Source organism: Lepus europaeus, chromosome 3 (assembly GCF_033115175.1).
Source record: "Lepus europaeus isolate LE1 chromosome 3, mLepTim1.pri, whole genome shotgun sequence".
NCBI classification, from domain to species: Eukaryota; Metazoa; Chordata; class Mammalia; order Lagomorpha; family Leporidae; genus Lepus; species Lepus europaeus.
Genome location: NC_084829.1, coordinates 32,435,739 through 32,454,527, shown reverse-complemented (window position 1 = coordinate 32,454,527; position 18,789 = coordinate 32,435,739). Strand labels below are relative to the sequence as shown.

The window sequence follows — 18,789 nt, the reverse complement described above, 5'->3', positions numbered from 1 at the left end:
AATAGATTACTTTAACACATTGCTTTAACAGAGCATCAGAGTTTAATTCTATGTCAAAGAGAAATTGAGCTTCCTGTGATCTTTTGCTGTGAGGTTTCCTTCCTTTACCTTCTTTCATATTGGTGACCATGTTTCTGTGTTTCTGTGTGTAACACATCTTTAAGCATCTTTTGCAGGGCAGGATGAGTGGCAACAAATTCTTTCCGTTTCTGTTTGCTATGAAAAGTCTTAATTTCACCTTCATTCACAAATGAGAGCTTTGCAGGATATAGTATTCTGGGCTGGCAGTTTTTCTCTCTTAGTACCTGGGCTATGTCTCGCCATTCCCTTCTAGCTTGTAGGGTTTCTGATGAGAAGTCCTAGAGTTGTTTTGTTTTTATAGAAATTGTGGGAAATTAAAAGAGGAAAAAGAAATAACATGGATATAAGGCCAACTCTAGAGTCTAAGAGGCCAAACATTCCCTAAGAAAATGTTTTCTAAAAAAAGATATATTTATTTATTTGAAAGGCAAATTACAGGGGGGTGGGAGAAAAAGAGAATCCTCCCTCCATTGGTTCACTCCCCAGATGGCACCAACAGCCATGGCTAGATCAGGACAAAGTAAAAATCAGGAGCTTCTTCCAGGTTTTTCACGTGGGTGCAGTAGCCAAAGTACTTGGGCCATCTCCACTGCTTTCTTAGGAACATTAGCAGGGAGTTGGAAGAAATGGAGCAGCCACGACATGAACCAGCACTCACATGGGATGCTTGAATTCCAGGCAGATGTTTAACAGGCTACACCACAATAACACTTTAGAATAAAATACTCTAGAGAGAAGCATCCCTACTATGAGAAGCACTAAGCTCATCCCATCACATCTCCACACCTGGTCAGCAGCCCTGTCCTCTGCCATTCATTTTTCACCAGCACCTTTGAGGAGCCAGAGAGGAACGACTCCCCCTGGGTGCTGTTTGGGAGGGAGGGAGGGGGCAGAAATCACACTCCCAAGCTCAGTGACCACATTTTCTCCTCTCCCTCCTGTTTTGAACTCTCACAGCTTCAGACATATGCCTTCTGGTGCTGCCCAAGAGCTATAGCATTGGAAGCTAAAACACTAACAATTCTCATATACGGCACAGGCCAGGACTGGAAAGAGACCCAGGATGGAGACAGACTCCATGCCCATCATTGCACACACATCATGGAGCACAGACTGCAGTCACCCAGATGTGAGAGAGCCCAGGGAGCAGGGTTCTGCCACCACTGCTGCCACTGCTGCACCAACGAGGGGCCCACATGTCTGTGCCTGGACAGAAACAAGGAGGGGACAGCGGGCACAGGTGGGACAGGAGGCCAGGGCATCTGGAGAGTCACTCACCAGCCAGGTAAGCTGTCTTCCTCTGATCTGAAAAGCAGCACAGGGAACAGGTGAGCTGAGACCCCAAGCGTCCACCACAAAGGAACAGGGAGAGTTCAGGAGGGGGAGCAGAGCTTACCGAGTTCTGCCTGGAGCTCATCTGAAAGAGAGTAAAGCATCATGAACTCCTGTGCCTAAGGAAAGGAGACTGTGTGCCTGGAGAACCCACAGGAAAGACCACATCTGTATCCAAGAAAAGTTCTTACTCCAGACCCACGCACAGCTCCAGCCTCCAGCTGTCCTGTCTGGGTCTCCACAGCCACCTGCTCTGGAGAGCAGAACCCACAGACTCATCTCCCAGCATCCTTCCTCTCAGCACCAGCTACCCTGCCCTGCCTGGCCCCTGGCCTCCTACCTCTGGCCTTCAGTGCCTCCTCCTTTGCCCGCTGGTCCTCCTCCTTAGCCCGGCGCAGCTTCTCCTGTCTCTGCCTCTCCTGCAGCTTTGCAGAGTGCTCTCTCCTGGTGAAGCAGCCAGCCCCAAAGAGCAGGAGCCCCAGCACCGTCAGGATCCCAGCAAAAGCTGCCTTCCGGGGAGAGGCCTGCGGGAAGAAGGGCTCTGGGGCCCAGGCAGAGACCCAGTCAGGGGAGCACCCAGGCCCACCCCCCACACTCAGGGATGCCAGCTCCACCTCCCAAGCCCTGCCAGGAATGAGAAGCAGCACCGACCTGGGATGGACACGGCCATCGCCTTCTCCTGGCCCAGGATGGGATTGAGGACGGAGCAGCTCACACTCCCTGCAGAGCTGTCTCTCACCACCAGAGCCGCCTCCACGCTGAACAGCCCTGCTGTGTCCTGGGCATGGGCCTCAGAGAACTCCACGAACTTCTTCCCGCTGAGGTCTGTCCACCGCACCTGGGGCTTCGGGAACCAGCCCGAGGCCTTGCACACCACACGGACCCCGTCCTTCTCTGGCCCTTCAATGTGCACTTGAGGGGCAGAGCCCAGACCTGCAAGAGGGGAGCTGTGGAGACCTTGGAGACCATTTGGCCCAGGGCCCTCAGCAGGGTCTGGGTGTGGCTCAGCTACAGGGGAGTCACTGTGTTCCATTCTGGAGAGTCCATGGGAGGGCGTGGCCTGAAGGAGGGGAAAGAGCCCTGGGACCCCTGGGGGCACAGAGTAGGGGGCTTTCTCCTCAACACTGCATATGGGAAGACTGAGGCCCAGAGAAACCAGGAGCAGGAGCTTGACCCCAGGGCTCCATCCTGAACCTCTGATCTCCTCACTCACTCACTCCTGGGCACCTGCTATGGTTCCCACTGCCTCTCTCTGTAAATCACTTCCAATACTACACCAGTCAACAACCCTGTCCCCACTCCTGCCCTCATTCCACACCCCTGGGTTATTTCTGCCGGTTTTATTACAGACACTGAAACACAAAATTGCAGAACTTAGTACACAATGTTGAGTCATATGTGATGAACTGTTTATTAAAATCCCTTTTACTTTGCCTATCTTCGTATAGAGCTAGCCCTCTACCACACACTCTGGAGTCCCCTCACATTGGCACTCTGAGGTTGGTCGTGTGACCCAAGTTCCTCAATGAAAGAGTGGCTTAGCCTGACTTAAGCAGAAGCTTGGAGAGCACTTGAGCCATTGCGGCTCTTGTGGGCATTTGGAGGGTGAACCAGCAGATGGGTGATCTCTGTCTCTATTGCACCTGCTGGGGTACCTGCTATGATTCCCACTGCCTTCTTTGTAAATCATTTCTAAAACTATACCAGTCAACATCTCTGTATCCCCACTCCCTTCCCTTATATGCACATCCCTGAGTTATCTCTAGCAGGCTTCCTTTCATACAATTTTTTTAAAGATTTTTTTAATTTATTTGAAATATACAGTTACAGAGAGGCAGAGGTAGAGAGAGAGGTCTTCCATCTGCTGGTTTACTCCCCAAATGACCACAAGGGCAGAGCTGTGCTGATCTGAAGCCAGGAGCCAGGGGCTTCTTCCAGGTCTCCCACAGGGGTGCAGGGCCCAAGGACTTGGGCCATCCTAGATGCTTTCCCAGGCCATAGCAGATAGCTGGATCAGAAGTAGAGCAGCCTGGACATGAACTGGCACCCATATGGGATGCTGGCACTGCAGGAGGCAGCTTTACCTGCTACACCACAGTGCTGACTCCCTTTACATACAATTAAAACTCAAAATTTCAGAACTGAGTTCACAATTGTGACCTATGTGTGTAAATTGAGTATTAAATACCCGTGTACTTTATCCTTCTTTAGGGTAAGCTGGCCCTCCACTGTGCTTTAGTTCCTTCAAATTCTGACTCTGAGGTTGTTCATGTGACTCACTGAGGCCAATGAGAGACTAACCAATGTGACTTAAGGAGAGGTTTGAAAAGCACTTGTGTCACTGATTTTGCCTCTGCCATTGCCTTAGGAAGGACAGACTTGGGGCAGCCACTGCAGGATGAGACTCCTGGGAACTGCTGGTCACCCAGCCTCTCTAAGAGATGCTGTCCTAGGACAGCTGACAGTCAAGAAATGGGAACAAGGGCCGGCACTGTGGCATAGCAGGTAGAGCCATCGCCTGCAGTGAAGTCATCCCATGTGGGGGCCGCTTCAAATCATGGCTGCTCCACTTCTTTTTTTCCTTTTTAAAGATTTATTTTTATTTATTTGAAAGACAGTTACAGAGAGAGGTAGAGATAGAGAGAGAGGTCTTCCATCTGCTGTTTCACTCCCCAGATGGCCACAACAGCTAGAGCTGCGGCAATCCTAAGCCTGGAGCTAGGAGCTTCTTACGGGTCTCCCACATAGGTGCAGGGGTCCAAGGTTTGGGCCATCTTCTACTGCTTTCCCAGACCACAGCAGAGAGCTGGATTGGAAGTGAAGCAGCTGGGACTCAAACCAGTACCCATATGGGATGCCGGCACTTTAGGCCAAGGCTTTAACCTGCTGCGCTTCAGCGCCGACCCCTGCTCCACTTCTGGGGTTCCTCATTCATTTGGGGCCTTGATGGCCTTGGGCTTTAGTCTGGCAGTGCGTGGGGCCAGCTGCTGCTCTCTGAGCTAAGTGCCATAGGCAATCTTCTCTAAGGATGGGGCCTTGATGGGTGGGATACCTCATTCTCCCTGTTGAAAATAAGAGAAATTCCCCTCTCCTCCATTTTCTCAGAGCGTTAACTTTAGAGCACTGAGGACTATGAATACTTCTTATGTGAAATATTATCATTCTGAAAGGCAGATAGGCCTTTGGCCAGCTTAATGACCCAAGAATATCATCCTCGTAAACCTGGGGGACAGCACATTGAACTGCAAGCATCAAAGAAGACAGCATCCTTTCTCCTCCTTTGTGCAGAAGCATCAGAGCCTCACTTCAGCAAGTAAAATTACTTCTATTATAAAAATAGAACAAGTACAGCTGCACTGAGGTGTAGAAAGTTAAGCTCTGCTTGCAGTCCCAGAATCTCATATGAGCACCTGTAGGAATCCTGACTGCTCTACTTCTGATCCAGCTCCCTGCTGATGTGCCTGGCAAAGCAGCTGAAGATAGCTCAAATACATGGGTCCCTGCACTCATGTAGGAGACCCAGAAGAAGCTCCTGGATCCTGGCTTCAGCCTGGCTCAGGCCCATTGAGGCCATTTGGGGAGTGAACCAGCAGATGTAAGAACAACTCTCTCTCTCTCTCTCTCTCTCTCTCTCTCTCTCTCATCTTCCCTCCCACCTTCTCTATCTCTGCCTTTCAAATAAAATTAATAAATCTTTGAAAAAATAGAAATTTGTTTTCCCTCCAGATAAAGCCTATTAACCAAGATAGATAGCCACTACAATTACTAGGTACATTTAGGGTGAGCTTTGTGTGATAAGTAGGTATTATATCTGCTTCAAGTCTTCTTATTTGAGGATTAATTGTTGTTTATTTTGAAAACATGGATGAAGACATTTGGTGCAACAGTTAACATAATGCACGAGATGCCCACATCCCATATCAGAGTGCCTGGGTTCCAGTCCCCTCTGCTTCCAATCCAGCTTCCTTGATATGCACGCTGGGAACCAGCGAGTGAAGGAACAAGTGTTTGTGTCTCTGCCACCGACATGGGAGACTCAGGAGTTCTGGGATCCTGGCTTCAGCCTGGCCACACCTCAACTAATGTAAGCATTTGGGAAGTGAATATGTAGAGGTCTCTTTGCCTCTCTCTTTGTTGCTTGCCTTTAAAATTAGAAAAAATAAACAAATGAAACTTTTGTTCATATTCTAGGCCATTTATTCCACAACCCTCACTTCAGACCCTTGGAGTTCTAAAGGGCCTGGGCCCTTGTTGCAGCATGAACAGTGGCCAGATAGCCTGATAGGAGCCACCAAGGGCCCAGCAGCCAGGGCCACATCAGCGGCTATAATCACTGCATCAGCCACTGTTCCTACCAGCACCGCCCATTGCTCACTGTGCTCTGTGCTGGGGCACCACACTCTGCCATGGGCCAGGGACCCACACGTTCACTCATGGGGGTGAGAGGTCCAGACTGGGGCAGATCCCAGCAGGACCAGACGTGGAGGGAGGAGCAGCTGAGCATCTGCCCGGTGGCTGTCAGCAGGACCCACCCTGAGGTGCTCTGCATGCCCTGCTCCATGTGAGGTCCCCGCCCCACCCATCAAGGCCCCATCCTTGGAGAAGGCTGCCCATGCCACAGAGCTCAGAGAGTGGCAGCTGGCCCCACACACTGCCAGACTAAACCCAGGGCCATTGAGGCCTCAAATGAAGCCACTGAGTAGCAGGAGACCAAAGTCACAAGGCAGTAATGGTGTCGGCCCCAGGACGATGCACAGGTGGAACTTCAGGGCTCTCCATTCTCTTAAAGATCTGCTTCTTCCCTCCCATACCCACTCTGCCCTTGGGTGCCATGGTGTGAAGCAAACACCCAGATGCATAACAAAATAAAACTTTCTAAATGTGTGTAATGCATATTATATCTGCTTGGCTACATACACACACACACACACACAAAGATTTCTTTCTGTCTTTGAAATCCCTTATGGATTTGCTGTGATGTGTAATGTGTTCTGGTTTGGTTCTTGTTGACCAAATTGTTGTCTTTCTCCAGTTCCTTTGCAAAGAGGATTGCTGGAAAGAACCTTGGTTTTGGTTTTATTTCCACAACCAGACCAACAGTGTGTGAGCAAACCCACCTGATATTAGCCAAAGCCAACCCAGATTAGTTTAAATCACTCAATGCCAATATTGAATAAATATCTTTTGCCATATGCCACTGGTTTATTTATACAGTTACTACAGGAAAGCGTCTTTGACACACAGTTACCAATATTCCCACCACTGAGGAACAGACAGCAGTGCAAACCCCTGGCAGGCTCTGCAGTCACCGCTGCCCCTCCAAACCCTCTGTGTCCCAGATCCGCTCACTCAGCTGGGTCTGCTTTCTGGACTTCCCCCACGTCTGGCCCCTGCCCCCACCCCACTGTGGCTGTCTGAGGTCACACAGTCGTCCTCTCCTCCTCAGAACTGCTCTCCACGCCTCCCACTGCTCACCTCCCTCTCACCCTCCTCCCAGCCACCTCAGTCAGTACTCCCACCCCTGCTCTGTTAAAGTTTCCCCTCCTGCATGCAGACCCCAGCACAACACCCAGCACCTGCACTGACCTGGGTTCCTCCTTGCACTCATCCCCCTCCTCCCCCCAAACCCCAGGATCTGTGCCCCTCATGGACCACACACCCAGTGCAAGGACTACCTGGTTCACTGTGAATGGCCATGGTTGCTGTGCTGTGTGTGACCCCTGCCTGCTCACATTCCAGTCCAAAGGGGGCTCTTGGGGCCAGCACAAGTGTCTATGCCTAATGACCTTTTCCTGGTCAGTATAGGCAGTGCTAGTCCAGGAATATCTACCTCTTTATTGCAGTCCTACTGGCACTTCCTGCATCCCCACGTCACTACCCCCACTCACCACAGTGCCTCCTGAATGCTCCAAGCACAGCAGACTTGCTCCCATGCCAAGGGTTTCTCTCTGGGTGCCTCACTGCACTGAACTCTGAGCCCCCAGATATCCACTTGGTGAGACACCCACTTCCTTTGAGCTGTGCTGAGATAGACAACCAGGCCCCACCCGATCCCCATGTAACACCAGGGGCTGCCCTCACTCCCCACCCCGTATCCTGATCCCTTCATTGTCGCACTTGGCTTTCTTCATTTTTTTTTTTTCCTTTAGCAATTATCCCCTTCTAACAGCATCCAACCAGTCATTTATTTCACTTTTTCTCCCTCATCCTCCAGATCATAAACTACACAGGGCAAGAATCTGCTTCACTGATGAGTCCCTGGACCCAAAACAAGGCATGGCCTACACTAGGGCTCCATATACAAGATTTATATTGAAGAAAAAAAGAATGAGCGAGTGACCTGCCTTTCGTGCACATATAAATGAAAGGCTTAATTACGTGAGTTTCCTCCCAAACCCCAAGGTGTAGATGTACAACAGAGATCAAGCCACTAACCTGCCACCTTCAGTTCCAGAATGGCCTCTGCATAGCGGCCTCCCTTCTGGAAGAAGCAGGTGTACCTCCCGTTGTCCAAAGCCCGGACCTTCAGGATGCGAACGGAAGCCTGCCCCTGGGTGAGGAGGTCCCTCACCAGTGAGGTCCGCCCTGCGTACTGGGGCATCTGCTCCTTGTGCTGTTCCTGGTGGTTCCGATAGACGAACACCTCTTCTGAGAACTTGGTGCGGTACCACCGCAGCTCCATGTCCTCTGCATTCATTGGCGGAAGCAGGTAGCAGGGCAGAGTGGCCTCACCACCCAACTCTGCCATAATGGGTTCTGAGGGGCCAATCACCTGGAACTCATCTGTGAACACAGAACAAACTGAGAACTGAGAGACACAGGCTGAGGGGCAGAGACACACAGACCACGGGGGAAGAACAGGCACCAGGAACAGGTGCTGGAAGAGGTGACCCCAATGCCCGAGGAACTGAGCCGTGATGACTGAATCTGGATGAGATCCTCAGACCACAGGTGGTGGCCCAGAACGGATGTCACAGACGCCCTCGTGAGCCTGGCCCCTGGCCCCAGAGTGTCCCATGAAGAAATTTCTACACAGGGAGTCTCCACCTTGAGCGTGCCCCAGAATCCACAGGACAGATCACAGGTCCCACCCAGAACTCCTGACTCACTCGGTCTGGGGTGACCCCAACAATGTCTAAGTGTTTGTGAGCAGTCTCCAGGGAGCTGGCTCTCCTGATCATGAACCACCATGGCTCTAACCTGGCCTGGGGAGGACAAACCTGGGAACTGAGCACAGAGCACCCCGGGGTCCTCCCTCAGAGCTCCTGGGTCACTCAGCCACACCAGGAAACTCCCCATTTCGACCCCTAAGTTCATTGTTTCTGTCTGTAATTTTCTTCTCCACTGAATTCAAGGTACACTTCAGCACAAATTTTCCATCTAGCAGGTTAGGTCGCCACTTGTGACAGCAGCATCCCATCTGGGCACTGATTCATGTCCCAGCTGTTCCACTTCCACGATCCAGCTCCCTGCTAATGCATCTGGGATAGCAGTGGAGGATGACCCATGTGCCTGGCTCCCTGCACCCACATGGAGACCCAGAGAAGGCTCATGGCTCCTGGCTTCAGCCTGGCAAAGACCCAGCCATTGCAGCCATTTGGGGAGTAGATCGGTGGATAGATCTGTCTGTCTCTCCTTCTCTCTGTCTGTATCTCTAGCCTTCAAATAAGTCAATAAATCTTTTTTTAAAATTAATCAATTAATTAAAGACCCAAAAACTCTATAGACAATAGACAACATCACAATAGAGTGATCCTATACGCTCACTTTATTGGTGAGTGACTGGTAGTAAATTTGTAATGACAAGTAATCGTTGGGGGAGCCCCATTGCCTTTCTAGAGCCTCAGCCCCACAAACCTCATCCCATCCTGACTGAGAGGGCTGGGGGTCCACTCACTCCGTGAAGACCCTGGAGGAGAGACAGGGACAGACTCACCTGCAGAGCCCCACGTGGGCAGCTGGACGAGGAGAAGCAGGGAGGGGAGACTGCAGAGCAGAGAGGGGCGGCAGCCGTGCTCCATGTCCTCAGACCTGGGGAGAGAGGCAGGGAGGAGGAGACCAGGGCCAGCAGGCAGGTCAGCCCCAGAGCACAGCAGGACAGGGTCCTCCCGTCAGCCCTCACTGCAGCAGAGCCTTCCCTACAGCCTCAGGACACCAGCGACGTGGGGCCCACAGGATCCCGACAGCACAGACAGCTGGGCCGAGGCTCCACCAGCCCTTCTGGGGAGACTGTGGTTCCAGGGAACCCTCAGGGCAGCCTGGGGGAAACAGACCCTCCTCTTCCACCCCAACTGAGTTCCTCCACCTGGAAAATCAGGTCTCTTCTTTCACAGCCCAGGGGCCCCATGGAGGAAACCATGCCACTGTGCACACAGTGCCCAGGACCCACCCCACCAGGACAGAGGACCCTGATTCAGGCCACTCACCCTGAAGGACGACCACCTCCTGCTTGCCTGCAGCTCTTCAACCTCCAGTGGTGACCTGGGTGTCCCCTGAGAAGCGTCAGAGACAGACCCATCCTCACTGAGCCTGTGCTGCCCGTGCAGGGATCCAGCACCTGTGGCATCTGTGGCTGTGGAGTTCACCTAAATTTGACCCCACCCCCAGCCTCTTACTCCACAGGCCCAGGTCCTGGCCCTATGTTCAGCAGGTGCCCAGGCAAGTTCCTGCTGGCAGGCGAATCCTCGCTCTCTACACATTCAAAGATTTCTGGGTGAGCAGCTAATGACCCAGGTGGGAGGCAGGGCCACAGAGAAGAGAAAATGAGCCTTGGTCAGAAAAGACCCACTCACTATTTATTGGGGGGGGGGGGGGCAGCTTTGGTCCTGGGAAGGACAGACTCTAGGGCCGCTCTGCCAGGCTCCCTGCAGGCTTGTCCACTCTGGGTGACTCCACTGCTAGCGAGGTCCTTGGCCTTCCTGGATTCAAGTCCTGATTAGCAAATGGGGGAGGTAACAGTAGCCCTGCTCCATTGCAGGGAGGGGTCCATATCTTTGTGTTGCTGCAGTCACCCTGTGAAGTTAGAAAGCACCTTGTCCAGGCCGGCGCTGTGGCTCACTAGGCTAATCCTCCACCTGCGGCGCCGGCACATCGGGTTCTAGTCCCGGTTGGGGCACTGGATTCTGTCTCGGTTACTACTCTTCCAGTCCAGCTCTCTGCTGTGGCCCGGGAGTGCAGTGGAGGATGGCACAAGTCCTTGGGCCCTGCACCCCATGGGAGACCAGGAGGAAGCACCTGGCTCCTGGCTTCAGATCAGCGCAGTGCACTGGCCGTAGCGGCCACTTGCTGGGTGAACCAACGGAAAAAGGAAGACTTTTCTGTCTCTCTCACTGTCTAACTCTGCCTGTCAAAAAAAAAGAAAGAAAGAAAGCACCTGGTCCCAACAGACACTAAGGAGCAGAAGTGAGAGAAGTGAGTAAAGGCTCAGTACTCACTGCCGTCCTGGGGCTCCCTGCACTGAGACTTTCCCCAGCCGCCCCCTCCCTGCACTGAGACTTTCCCCAGCCGCCCCCTCCCTGCACTGAGCCCCACCACACTCCCAGCCCCCTGCCCAGCCAGCTGCTCCCTGCCTTCCTCCTCCTCTCCCACAGGCGTCTTCAAGCCAGCTCACCTGCTCCTCCCTCCTCCCAGCTGGGACAGCTGTGACTTCCTGCAGGGTCTAACATTCAGCAGCTCCAGGAACTTCAGAGCCACAGAGACCCCAGCAGACTGCAAATCTCAGCGCACAACACTGGGGGCCCAGGCATCCTCATCCAAAGGAGGCAGTGGGTTCCCAGGAGACCAGAGGAGAAGCAGAGCTGGCACAGTGCAGCAGCCTCTGCAGTGGCCCTGAGGCCCCACCAGGACCTCCCACCCAGAAGAGCCAGCCCCTCTTTCTCCTTCCACCATCTGCAGTGAAAGCTTGCAGGGGCAGCCTGGGCAGGGAGTGCCCTGCCCTGTGGACCTCGCTCCCTGTTGTCAGCAGGAGCGAAGAGCAGGAGACAGCACACAGCTACCCTGGGAGTGGCTGCAGCACAACCTGCTTAGAGCTCACAGTGCCTCAGCCCCTCCCCCTCAGCCACCACCTGCCCCTGCCCAGCACTGAGACTTCCCCAGGCCCAGAGATGTTGGGAACTTTCAGAAAATCACAGAAGAAACTAAATTTCAGTCCATGACTTTTAGTGTCAGGATCTGAGCCACACACAGTAGATTCCTGCAGCTCCTGTCACAGCTGGGAGCAGAACAGTAGGACAGGAGCCCTGCACATCCTGACTCCAGGAACTTCCTAGGGGAGGGAGGGCCTGGAGCTACAGAGACTCTCCCTCCCATCCCTCACCCCTCACCCCAGCACTCACCCCAGCCCTCCCATTCCCCCAGCCTCAACCCAGCCCCAGCTGCAGGCAACTCAGAGTGAGAAAGAGCTGCCAAGGGCCTTGGACTCTCAGCTGCCTCCACGATGACACCACCTGGACCCTGATCTCAGCCCGCAGCCCAGCCTTTGCCCTGAGTATCAGGTGGGAGAAGGAGAGGGGGAGGGAGTACCCTGGCCAGGGTCAGCTTTTCTGTAACAAACACTTCCAGGACCCAAAGAGCTCCAGCAGGAGGGCAGCACACAGCCACTCCCCCCAGCTCCCCAGGACCACTGCCCAGCGCCCTCACATGACTGCTCTTCACCAAGCCACCAAGGATTTCTTCCTCATTAGAAATTATCCTGATGCTGTTGTGTCACTGTCTCACTTCTTGTTAATGCGCAGGTCATACCTCTTAGTTATTTCTAGTGCTTTCAAATAAGTTTTCCATTAATATCTAAGCCATAAAACGACAGTTAACACAAAGTATATGTGCATGGCTGAAACCCCATACGTGAGCCATGACCACTGCCTCTAGGGTCTGAGGTAGGAAGAAACCGGAATCAGGAGCTGCAGCCGGATATCCAACCAGGCATTCTGTGGACGCAGGTGTCTCAGCCTGGGTCTTTTTTTTTTTTTTTTTTTTTGTAGAAAACTTTTGTTTAATAAATATAAATTTCAAAAATACAACTTTTGGATTACAGCAGTTCTCCCACCCATAACCACCCTCCCACCTGCAAACCATCCCATCTCCTACTCCCTCTCCCATCCCATTCTTCATTAAGATTCATTTTCAATTATCTTTATATACAGAAGATCAACTTAGAATATACTAAGTAGGCTGGCGCCGTGGCTCAACATGCTAATCCTCTGCCTTGCGGCGCCGGTCGGGGCACTGGATTCTGTCCCGGTTGCCCCTCTTCCAGGCCAGCTCTCTGCTGTGGCCAGGGAGTGCAGTGGAGGATGGCCCAAGTGCTTGGGTCCTGCACCCCATGGGAGACCAGGAGGAAGCACCTGGCTCCTGCCATCAGATCAGCGCAGTGCGCCGGCCGCAGCACGCCGCCCGCGGCAGCCATTAGAGGGTGAACCAACGGCAAAGGAAGACCTTTCTCTCTGTCTCTCTCTCTCTCTCTCACTGTCCACTCTGCCTGTCAAAAAAAAAAAAAAAAAAAGAATATACTAAGTAAAGATTTCAACAGATTGCACCTACACAGACACACGAATTATAAAGAACTATTTGAAGACTAGTTTTACCAGTAATTTGCATAGTACAGCTCATTAAAGACAGAGGTCCTACATGGGGAGCAAGTGCACAGCGACTCCTGCTATTGATTTAACAATTGACCCTCTTATTTAAGATGTCAGTAATCACCCGAGGCTCTTGTCATGAGCTGCCAAGGCTATGGAAGCCTCTTGAGTCCACAAACTCCAACATTATTTAACAAGACCATAATCAAAGTGGAAGTTCTCTCCCCCCTTCAGAGAAAGGTACCTCCTTCCTTGATGGCCCGTTCTTTCTGCTGGGATCTCACTCACAGAGATCTTTGATTTAGGTCATTTTTTTTGCCAGAGTGTCTTGGCTTTCCATGCCTGAAATACTCTCATGGGCTTTTTAGCCAGATCTGAATGCCGTTAAGGGCTGATTCTGAGGCCAGAGTGCTGTTTAGGGCATTTGCCATTCTATGAGTCTGCTGTGTATCCCACTTCCCATGTTGGATTGTTCTCTCCTTTTTAATTCTATCAATTATTAGCAGACACTGGTCTTATTTATGTGATCCCTCTGACAACTAATCCTATCTTTATGATCAGTTATGAACTTAAACTGATCACTTTAACTAGTAAGATGGCATTGGTACCTGCCAACTTAAGGGCATTTGGAGTCCCATGGCAAGTTTTTAGTTTTACCCTTAGGGGTAAGTCTGAGTGAGTGTGTGCTGAATTGTACATCTCCTCCCTCTCTTATCCCTACTCTTATTTCTAACAGAGATCAATTTTCAATTGGGTTTACATACCTAAGAATAATTCTGTGTTAAATAAAAAGTTCAACCAATAGTATTAAGTAGAAAAAGAAAATAGTAAAAAGAATAAAATACAAGCTGTTCTTCGACAGTCAGGACAAGGGCAGATCAAGTCATTGTTTCTCAGAGTGTCAGTTTCACTTCCACAGCTTTCCTTTTAGGTGCTCAGTTAGTTGTCACAGATCAGGGAGAACATATGGTATTTGTCCCTTTGGGACTGGGTTATTTACTCAGCTTGATGTTTTCCAGATTCCTCCATTTTGTTGCAAATGACCAGATTTCATTTTTTCTACTGCTGTGTAATATTCCATAGAGTACATATCCCTTAATTTCTTTATCCAGTCTTCTTCAACCTGGGTCTTTGCTGCTACCCAAAGACTCTGCTCTACCATTCCCTTTTCTCAAAAGTAGAGTCCGATAAAAAAAAATTCATTGACCTTGATAGTGTTAGGATAAAGAGCTTGTCTTCCCTGGGTTACCTTCTCCAGGAAACAGTGTTAAGAACTGTTTTCTAGTTTCTCCTTTTTGAAAAATTAATGAAAAACGAGAAGATACATATACATATGTGTGCACACACACATGCACACACAGGGTTTGTTTCAACTTCATAAGTTTTCCTTGCCATCTGTAACCAGCATCAGCCTGACTGGTGGGCTGAGCTGTGACCAAGCAACCTGCCGAGCAGAGCCCTGGTGGACGCTCCTCCCTCTGGCTGCCATCTGCCTTTCAGGCTTTCAACACCACAACTCATGTTTACAAGCAAACGTGACTTAGGAACATCCGGATGCCCTCAGCCCAACAAAGGACCAGGGTCTGCCTGGCCCCACCCAGAAGTCAGCAGCAGAGCCCTTATGGCCTTGGAGCCCTGCCCAACCAGGCTCAGAATAGGCGTCCAGCTCATGTCCACACCTGAGGGTCCAGGGCAGGTGAGGAGGTCTCCCTCCCCTGCAACCACTGAGATGCATGAGGGGCCTCAAAACATTCAAGAAAAACAGAATCAAAAGATCAGTTTACTTTGGTGCAAAAGTTTTATACTCTGATTTCTTTTAAAAAATTTACTTATTTATTTGAGAGGCAGAGTTACAGACAGAGAGAGGGAGAGGCAGAGAGAGCGGTCTTGCATTTGCTGGTTCACTCCCCAGATGGTCTCAACAGCCAGACTGTTCATCTTCTACTGCTTTCCTAGGCGCACCAGCAGGGAGCTGGATAAGAAGTGGAGCAGCCAGGACCATGGTGCCCACGTGGGAGGCCAGGGCCACAGCTTCAGGTTAACCCTTATGCCACAGCACCGGTCCCATCTGGATTCACAATATATACTTTCCATGTTTTTGCAGTCTTATTGTATAAAGATTGTTTATAAAGAGCTCAAATAGAAAAGGGTATTCTTACAGAAAATTTAATAAATTTTTCAGACTAACAAATCAGCAAAAAATAAATAAAAATTTGAAACAAAGTGGAAAGATGATGGCACAAGCAAAGAGCGTAAAGGAAGGAGGCAACAGCACCAGCATCCCATATGGGTTCAAGCCCCGGCTGCTCCACTTCCAATCCAGCTCTCTGCTGTGGCCTGGGAAAGCAGCAGAAGATGGCCCAAGTGCTTTGGGTCCTCACCAGCATGGGAGACCCAGAAGAAGCTCATGGCTCCTGGCTTCGGATTGGCTCAGCTATGGCCATCTTGGCAATTTGGGGAGTGAACTAGCAGATGATGAAGGGTTAAAAAGGTTAGCTGCTGGCGGTAGACATCCCTTAAGATAACTATGTCTCCACTGCCTGCAGAATAGCCTTGGGAAACTGCTTTGTGTAACTGTCTCACATGATAACACTTGCAGGTGCTTGGAAAGAGCTGCAGTAAGTTCTTGTAACTTAGTGATCTTTGTATAAACTTACCCCCTCCCGTTTGTTTGTTGCACAGTATAAAAACCCTAGCCTTCTTTCTCTCAGGCTGCTCTGTTCCTGTGTGTTCAGACAGCCCCAGCATGCTGGAATAAATAAACCCTTTGCTGATTGCATGAGAGTGTCTCTTGGAGTCGTTCCTTGGCAGTAGACGTTCCTCGAACCCAACATTTGGAGGCCCCAGCGAGATTTGTCTGCTGCCTGCGGACGCCTCCAACGGATCCTACTCGGGGTAAGTAAAGGCGCCTTAAATACACCGTGATCGCTTCAGGTTTCAGGTGTGGTCTTTTCAGGCATATCAGGCTGGCAAGTGTGACTGTGGGGGCGGTGCGTGAGCTCTCCCCAACTGCGGCAGACAGACGTGTCTGGGTGCCGCAGGTCACATCCCCAGGGGATGCCCTGGTGGAGGAGGAGGACTGGGGATGCCCAGAGGCCTCCTATCGGGTAAATTCAGATTCAGTGACTCTGTTGCCAGCAGGGACAGTTCAGCCAGTGCACCATTTTAGGTTCTTTGTGGACACTCTGAGTGGTCGTTGTTTGTCTATTGTCTTTTCTGTGTCCTTGTTGTTGTATATGTCTACTAACATGGGTCAAACCGTCTCGACGCCTCTCTCTCTCACTCTGGCCCACTGGCCAGATGTATGGGAAAGGGCTCATAATCTTTCTCTTCTAGTAAAGAAAGCAAAATGGCAAACTTTCTGTAGCACTGAATGGGCTACTCTCGGAGTGGACTGGCCTCCAGAGGGCTCGTTCCATCTATCGTTCATCCGACGAGTAAAAGAGGCTGTCTTTCAGCCCGACCGACATGGCCATCCGGATCAACAACCTTACATAATGGTCTGGCAGGACCTCTGTGAGAACCTGCCGGATTGGGTAAGACCATTCCTGCCACCCACCTCCTCTTCCACAGTTTCAACCCCATCAGCCATGCTCCCTGTGAAGACACCCCCTCACGCGCCCTCCCCGTTGGCTCCGCTGTTCTACCCGAGTCGCAGGCTGACCTCATTTTCTTTGACTCACCTCCTCCTTATCCCCCTGCCCCTCAACCTCCGGCTCCTGAATCCCTGCCCTCCCCTTCTGCACCCTTATCCCCCACCTCACCTGCCTCTCCCCCCTCATCGCCTCCAGGGGAGGGACCTGCCCAGGGCACTCGAAGCAGGCGAGCACAAGCTCCTCAGGATGTGGCTGTGACTCTCCCTCTACGACCCTTCGGGCCTATGGTGGATGATGGACAAGGGGGGGAGATGCAGTCTTTACAATATTGGCCGTTCTCTTCCTCTGACTTATATAACTGGAAAAATAACAACCCTCCTTTCTCTGAGGACCCCTTGCGTCTTACAGGTCTTGTCAAGTCACTTATGTTCTCGCATCAACCAACCTGGGATGATTGTCAACAGTTGCTCAATACCCTTTTCACCACTGAGGAGAGGGACCGGATACTCCTGGAAGCCCGGAAAAATGTCCCGGGACAGGATGGACGGCCAACCTAGCTCCAGAACATCATTGATGATTTACTTCCCCTTCATCGGCCGAATTGGGACCCCAACACGCTTGAAGGTAGGGAGCATCTGTCCACCTATCGCCAGTCTCTAGTGGCGGGTCTCCGTGCGGCTGCCTGTAGGCTCACTAATCTGGCTAAGGTAAGGGAAGTTACACAGGGACCGGATGAGTCTCCCTCAGCGTTTTTGGAAAGGCTTATGGAAGCCTATTGAAGGTATACACCTTTTGATCCACAGTCTAAGGAACAGCGAGCCTCAGTAACCATGGCCTTTATCGGCCAGTCTGCCCCAGATATATGCCATAAATTACAGCGTATAGAGGGACTCCAGGATTTAACTCTAAGAGACTTAGTCAAGGAGGTAGACAAGGCGATCCACAAGAGGGAGACTGAAGAGGAAAAGAAACAGAGGAGAGAAAAGGAAACGGAGGAGAGGGAAAATATCCGGGATAGAAGAGAAATCGGGATTTAACAAAAATCCTGGCTACAGTAGTAGACAATGCAGGATCTAACAGAGGTAGGGGGGACAGAAAGGAAGATAGAAAGGGAAATAACCTGGGCCAACAGCGTCGCCTTCCCTTAGACCCGGACCAATGCGCCTACTGCAGAGATAAAGGACATTGGGCAAAGGAGTGCCCCAAAAGGAGAAATACCCTGCCTAAACCAGCGGTCCTTGCCCTGGAAGAGGAAGATTAGGGGCGACGGGGCTCAGACCCCCTCCCCAAGCTCAGGGTAAAATTTAACGTGGAGGGGATGCCCATCAACTTTGAAGTGGATACCGGAGCGGTTTATTCTGCTTTGCAAGCCCCGCTGGGACCACTGTCCAGCAGGAGATCTCTAGTTAGAGGGGTGAACGGGAGCCGGTACCAGGCATGGACAACCAAGAGGACTATGGACTTGGGAAGGGGAAAAGTTCAACACTCCTTCCTAGTAATCCCTGATTGTCTGGCCCCCCTAATGGGAAGAGACCAGTTCACCAAATTAAGGGCCCGGATAACATTCGAGCTGGCCGGACCTCAGGTGGAATTTTTAAATCCTCTGGTAAAGTCCCTGGTGGCTACCATTTTGTCCATGTCAATAAAAGATGAGTACCGACTCCATGAAAACCCAGAAAAAACCCAGGGACAGGGAGTCCAACCTTGGCTTACCAACTTCCCTGCCTCCTGGGCAGAGACGGCAGGGCTAGGACTGGCCACCCACCAACCGCCGGTAGTGGTAACCTTGAAAACCAGTGCCATCCTATGAGCAAAGAAGCCAAGAAAGAAATAAGGCCCCACATAAAAAAACTGCTTTCCCTAGGAGTCTTAAAGCCTTGCCATTCGGCCTGAAATACACCCTTACTGCCTGTTAAGAAACCCGGGACTCAGGACTATCGCCCCATACAGAACTTAAGAGAAGTTAATAGCCGAGTGCAGGATATCCACCCTACTGTGCCTAACCCTTACAACCTACTAAGCACCCTCAGTCCCAATCGTACTTGGTACACTATATTGGACCTGAAGGATGCGTTTTTCTGTTTACGACTACACGCAGACAGTCAACCTCTATTTGCCTTTGAGTGGCTAGATCCTGAGGCGGGAATATCGGGACAACTAACTTGGACCCGCTTACCACAAGGTTTCAAAAACTCCCCTACTAT

General features: G+C 51.3%; 1 protein-coding gene across 1 annotated transcript; it reads right to left on the bottom strand.

Annotated features, from left to right (window-relative positions):
- Positions 1 to 1,351: 1,351 nt before the first annotated feature.
- LOC133756480 (butyrophilin-like protein 1) lies at positions 1,352 to 8,712 on the bottom strand. The gene is made up of 6 exons (XM_062187159.1): positions 8,634 to 8,712; positions 7,849 to 8,235; positions 2,065 to 2,346; positions 1,754 to 1,954; positions 1,478 to 1,498; positions 1,352 to 1,386 (listed from the first exon to the last, which is right to left on the bottom strand). Exons 1-6 carry the CDS (start codon positions 8,710 to 8,712, stop codon positions 1,352 to 1,354), a joined length of 1,005 nt encoding a protein of 334 aa, XP_062043143.1.
- Between the last annotated feature and the right edge of the window lie 10,077 nt (positions 8,713 to 18,789).

Bases quoted from the DNA above. Each gene is read 5' to 3' on its own strand.
- LOC133756480 (XM_062187159.1), bottom strand. From the start codon at position 8,712: ATGGGGAGTTTCCTGGTGTGGCTGAGTGACCCAGGAGCTCTGAGGGAG. The intron at 2,347-7,848 runs GTTAGTGGCTTG...CCCCTCTTGCAG, and splicing joins TCTGGAACTGAAGGTGGCAG to GTCTGGGCTCTGCCCCTCAA. The intron at 1,955-2,064 runs GTCGGTGCTGCT...CCTGGGCCCCAG, and splicing joins GATGGCCGTGTCCATCCCAG to AGCCCTTCTTCCCGCAGGCC.